The 5550-nt window shown below is 46.6% G+C and overlaps 1 protein-coding gene across 1 annotated transcript; it reads left to right on the top strand.

Moving 5' to 3' along the window:
- The first annotated feature begins 207 nt into the window (after nt 1-207).
- LOC148473269 (cyclin-dependent kinase 5 activator 1-like) lies at nt 208-1014 on the top strand. Its single transcript, XM_088459907.1, has one exon. The coding sequence runs from the start codon at nt 208-210 to the stop codon at nt 1012-1014; it is 807 nt and encodes a 268-aa protein (XP_088316033.1).
- Nucleotides 1015-5550: the final 4536 nt, after the last annotated feature.

Below are 5550 nucleotides of genomic sequence, written 5' to 3'. Positions count from 1 at the left end.
CACCTCTGACAACAACCTTCTGGACTCAGTCGCTGCCTAGTCTACAAACGGGCAGCTTCTTTCACAAAGTGCTGGAAACGGATTGTGCCGATCTGATTGCCTGCTGCAGTCAGATCCACCACAGATAACAGACCGAATCCAAATTTGCTTCCTGCAGACATTTCTGCTTGCAGGTACCATAGATAGAGAATAGGAACTTGATTGGGAATGTGGAATTGTCTCCCATTCCAATGTTGCCGCAAGGCGGGTCAGCATGAGGAAGACTCACCAAATGGGACCCATCGTGCTGCTGTCGAGAACAGCAAGACTGGAGGATCTGTCAGAAGACAGTCGCTTATCTGGCGCTTTAGGCGATTTATCGCTAAAAGGAGACCACGCAGAAACGGCGACACCAATGTCACCCACCTCATCAGAGAGAGCATGAAGGGATCTCTATCCTGTGTTGATTTATCAACCTTCACACAGGCCTCAGACAGCACTTTTGCTAAGAAGTCTGCGTCTAATGTCATTGAAGACCAGCAAGTGTGCTTTGAACCAAAATGCACCATGATGCAGGCATCCACCAGCGAGCTCCTGAGCTGTTTTGCAGAGTTCATCGGTAGAAGGTATCACCAGCTGACCAATCTGTCACCTACAGATATCATTTTATGGATGGCGAGTATAGACGCGTCTCTCACTGGATACTGGCAGGAAGAAGGCTTCATCAACCCAACCAACGTACTGTTCCTCTACATGCTCTGCCAAGACTTCATTCTATCAGAGCTAGACAGTGAGCAAGACCTACTGGCATTTCTATCCACATGCCTGTATATATCCTATGCATACGTGGGTAGTGAGACCTCCTATCCAATGAAGCCATTCTTAGTGGAAAGTTCAAAGGAAGACTTTTGGAGCCGTTGCCTCTATATTATTGATTCCATGAGCGCAAAGATGCTGCGCTTCCACACTGACCACAAGTATTTCATCGAGGTGTTTGTTGATCTCATGGCTGAGGGTGGACAGGAAGGTATATAAACAACGTAGAATAGTACTGGACAAGTAACATCGCTCCAGGCTATAGACTACACACAGCAGCTCCACCATCTGCTCCAGGCTGTGCACCCACACAGCAACTCCACCATCAACTCAAGGCTGTGCGCAAACACAGCAACTCCACCATCAGCTCCAGGCTGTGCGCAAACACAGCAACTCCACCATCAGCTCCAGGCTGTGCACAAACACAGCAACTCCACCATCAGCTCCAGGCTGTGCACCCACACAGCAACTCCACCATCACCTCCGGGCTGTGCACCCACACAGCAACTCCATCATAAGCTCCAGGCTGTGCACCCACACAGCAACTCCACCATCAGCTCCAGGCTGTGCACAAACACAGCAACTCCACCATCAGCTCCAGGCTGTGCGCAAACACAGCAACTCCACCATCAGCTCCAGGCTGTGCACCAACACAGCAACTCCACCATCAGCTCCAGGCTGTGCGCCAACACAACAACTCCACCATCAGCTCCATGCTGTGCACCCACACAGCAACTCAACCATCAGCTACAGGCTGTGCACAAACACACCAACTCCACCGTCAGCTCCAGGCTCTTCGCCAACACAGCGACTCCACCATCAGCTCCAGGCTGTGCGCCAACACAGCAACTCCACCATCAGCTCCAGGCTGTGTGCCAACACAGCTACTCCACCATCAGCTCCAGGCTGTGCGCAAACACAGCAACTCCACCATCAGCTCCAGGCTCTTCGCCAACACAGCAACTCCACCATCAGCTCCAGGCTGTGCGCCAAAACACAGCAACTCCACCATCAGCTCCAGGCTGTGCGCCAACACAGCAACTCCACCATCAGCTCCAGGCTGTGTGCCAACACAGCAACTCCATCATCAGCTCCAGGCTGTGCGCTGACACAAAGTGACTTTTATTTATAAAGTTCTTTGCATTTATAATAAAATGTTTTGTTTTTCTATAAAATTGGTTGGTGTATTACTTTGCTGGACAGGTCTCATATATGGACAGGGTTCAACTACACAATGTTTTGTGATATTTTTTTTACAGCAACAATGCTCTGCAGAGGGCCCAGAGATCGCCTTATTGCCAACCAATATCTGTTTGCAAATAGGAAGTGGGACTTGCAAACATTTATCTAAAAAGACCCAAGAGTATTATGCTGTACCGGTACACACTGGCAGATAAATTGGCAATGTGCAATGTGTACCAGCGAATATGTCATTCACAGACATATACTGTACTACACAGACGATGGCAGGTATATCTGTTCATTGTGCTGTGTGTACGGGCGGTCTGCTGACCACCCGTACACTTGCAGCAGAGGCCGCAGGGAGGGAGGCAGATAGATGGAAGATGATGGTAGGTCAGTGTGTATGAACAACCATCATATGCAGGTGTGTATCCAGCTTCCATCTTTTTCAAGATATCCTACATGGTGGCATTGGTGTTGATACAAGTTTGCCAGCTTTATGCCACTCTATACTAACAGTGTCAGCTTTGGAGAGCTCTTGAAATGGGCTATACATACATTTGATTTTTTGTTTAGGTTTAGTGGCTATTTAAAGTAAATGTAGATTTTATGTGACTTCCTAATCAATGACAATTGGATAGAAACATTCACCTACTTTTATGGTTCATATGAAAATGTGAAGCTGGCAGAGAGCAGAGCAGCTGCGGGAACTAAGCTCCAGCACCCATTTCTACTCCATTTCCCCTCCAGCTCCGGGTTTTGGAGTTGGCTCTTAACCAACCAAAAAAAAAAAAAAGTGATTGGAATTGGTAAATCAGATTTTCCAACATGTTGGATGTCACAGATGGATTGGGGCTGCAGATTGCTAGTGTATGGACATGGGGCCTGATTCAGAGCCGGTCGCTATTTGCACTCGCTCGTCCAGAAAATAGGGGTGGCTATTTAAATGAACCGTTCGCTGTTTGCGGTCTGTTCACGCCTCTAGGTCTGAACGAGTGAACAAAACTTGCGGTCGTTTTTTGGGAAACTACGCCCCCTGGCCGCTCGCATCCTACGTCATGTCCGCTATTTATTAGATTAATCGAGTACATCGAACAGGGTATGAGCTGCTCGCTATTCTTGTGTTTGGTTTTTGCTACCACAATTTTGCGAGCAGTTCTGGCTATAAAATAACCCAGTGACGTGGTCAATGACGCTGCTGTTTTAATTATGCACACCCATAAAACGCCCGTTTTGACCTTTAAGCACGCCTGTGATCGGATCTCCACTCCCCGTTTCAAGCACCTTCCCCTGTTACCACCCACATACGCCTCATTCTGTCACTCAAATTATCAGGCATTCGCTATTTTGCGAGCACATGAATTTCGGCCGCACTGACTGGTTCGCGCATGCGTATAACGATCCGTAAGCATGCGCAGTTGGGCAAACATCGCTCGGAGCGAACGAACTGCCGCTTACGAGTGGCTCTGAATCAGGCCCATGATCAGCAGATTTGCAGACCGTTACTAGTAAAAGGATGGGCCTTTCAAGATTGGCAGATCTGAGTTTGCTGCAATGGATCTGCAAATCACTGTAAGAGATCTGTAATGTATGGGCGCAGATTGCTAGATAGGGAAATCCTAAGATCGGGCAATAAATCTTCAAATTGTTCAATTGTGGTTTTCAGATTGCTGATGTATGGGGGCCTTATGGGGGTATTTGTCACTAGGGTAATCTTTCAGTTCCTGTTGGTAAGTTGACTTGTCTTGAGGAAGGTCTCACGGCTCATCGAAACGTCATTTGCTGCATTTACTAAGTGCGAGTGCTGATCTTTTCTAAACTGACTACATGTCTATAATATATATATATATATATATATATATATATATATATATATATATATATATATAATATATGCACATATATAAGTCAAGGCCGTAAAATCATCAGCCCGACAGCGGTTTCTGTTGTACAATTTATTGTACACTGTTAATTTCATATTGTGTTACTGCATTTGGACAGTGTTGGAGAGAACCTACAGTAGGAGCAAGTGCAGGTTTTCCGGATTGATTAATGTATTCACATATTATTGTTATTTATATAGTATATGGAAACTACAGCTGGGGCTAAACCAAATTACAAAGACAGGATTCCTTCTTCTGTGACATATTACACACATAGGACCAGATTCAGAGATGTACGCCGGCTAATCTCACCGCAGAGCTGCGAATGTGTACGCAGCGGCTGTGCGAAAATACACAAATGTCGCAGCCCCCTGGATTTGTATTGAGACGCCCACCCGCGCAAATCCAAGTGACTGTGTAAAAAGACGCAGCATTGGTTGCAGATCAGTGGATAAATCGGCCTTCTGAGTAACCCTATGTTTGCACAGAACGGCTGAGGTGCCGGAGCCATTGTTACTGCATATGGGATCACAGAGAAAAGAAACACCCAGAAAACGGTCCCGACACACCAGAGCCGCCACCCAAACAGTGCCTGCCAGGTAATAACTTTGCAGATTACCGATAACTGCTCACCCATGAAATAACATGGCATTCAGCTGATGTGCCAGTATAATCTTTCTTAATATATATCAGTTTGAGAGGCAATAATGAAGGTTCATTACGATTTCCCTGACTACAGATGTGGACAAATCTATGTCCCATGCCCCATACAATAAATATATACAGTGTGTGATTTCAGCTTTTGCAGTACCTATGAAATAACACTTATGCTCAGGGTGAAGCCTGCAGCACTTAAGGACTCACCGACAACTCACTGAGCACTGCAGCTGGATAAGTCGCCTGGCTGGGCTGCCTTCACAAAACAGAGCATGGGCTTAGCTACTTCTGGGCGCGGAGTCTAGACCGTTGATAGGGCGGCATCTATACGACGTCTGGTGAGGCGTTGCACTGAGTCACTATGCATCAGCAAAGCAGCATATAGTTAAGATGTGGTGATACGGGTCACCTTACTAATGGCAGTGGGGGAAGGTGTATGCAGGGTCACCCTACTAATGGCGGTGTGGGTAGAGGAGCAATGGGGCTGCAGGCAGTAAGGAGGAGGTGACCCTGGAATATGCATATTCCCTGGGCTCCTCTGATTGGCTGCTGTCGTTGAAGGGGGCGGGGAGAGCAGGGAGAAGGCTCCTAATGCCGTCCTGTGCTGGCAACCAATTACATTCGAGCTATAATCTTCTAGAAGATGCTAGTTAAATGTTAAGTAGAATCTGATTGGTTGCTATGGGCAACATCTCCGCCTCTAAAAACTCTCACTTTAGTAAATTTGGGAATTTTGAAGTGGGGGTATGGAGAATCTAAGGTTGTACTCATGCGCGCACAGGAAAAGGGAGCGTGGCCACTCAAAAAGGGGCGAGCCATTAAGGAGTGTCCCCTTTTTATCATTGTAGTGTACCACATTGTAGTACCCTTATACCCTTAGTACCCTTATACACATTATGCCACACAATAGTATTCCTACTTATAACATATTATGCCATGCAGTAGTAGTGCCCCTTATAAAACATTATACCACACACAGTAATGCCCCTTATAACAAAATATGCCACACAGTAATGCCCCTTACACATTATGC

The sequence above is a fragment of the Taudactylus pleione genome, unplaced genomic scaffold, assembly GCF_031769625.1.
Source record: "Taudactylus pleione unplaced genomic scaffold, aTauple2 ptg000946l, whole genome shotgun sequence".
Taxonomy (NCBI): Eukaryota; Metazoa; Chordata; class Amphibia; order Anura; family Myobatrachidae; genus Taudactylus; species Taudactylus pleione.
Note: the sequence above shows the minus strand (reverse complement) of the source record. Positions and strands in the feature narration are given on the sequence as shown.

What these genes read in the sequence shown, in the direction of transcription:
- LOC148473269 (XM_088459907.1), top strand. Translation starts at nt 208, where the DNA reads ATGTGGAATTGTCTCCCATTCCAATGTTGCCGCAAGGCGGGTCAGCAT.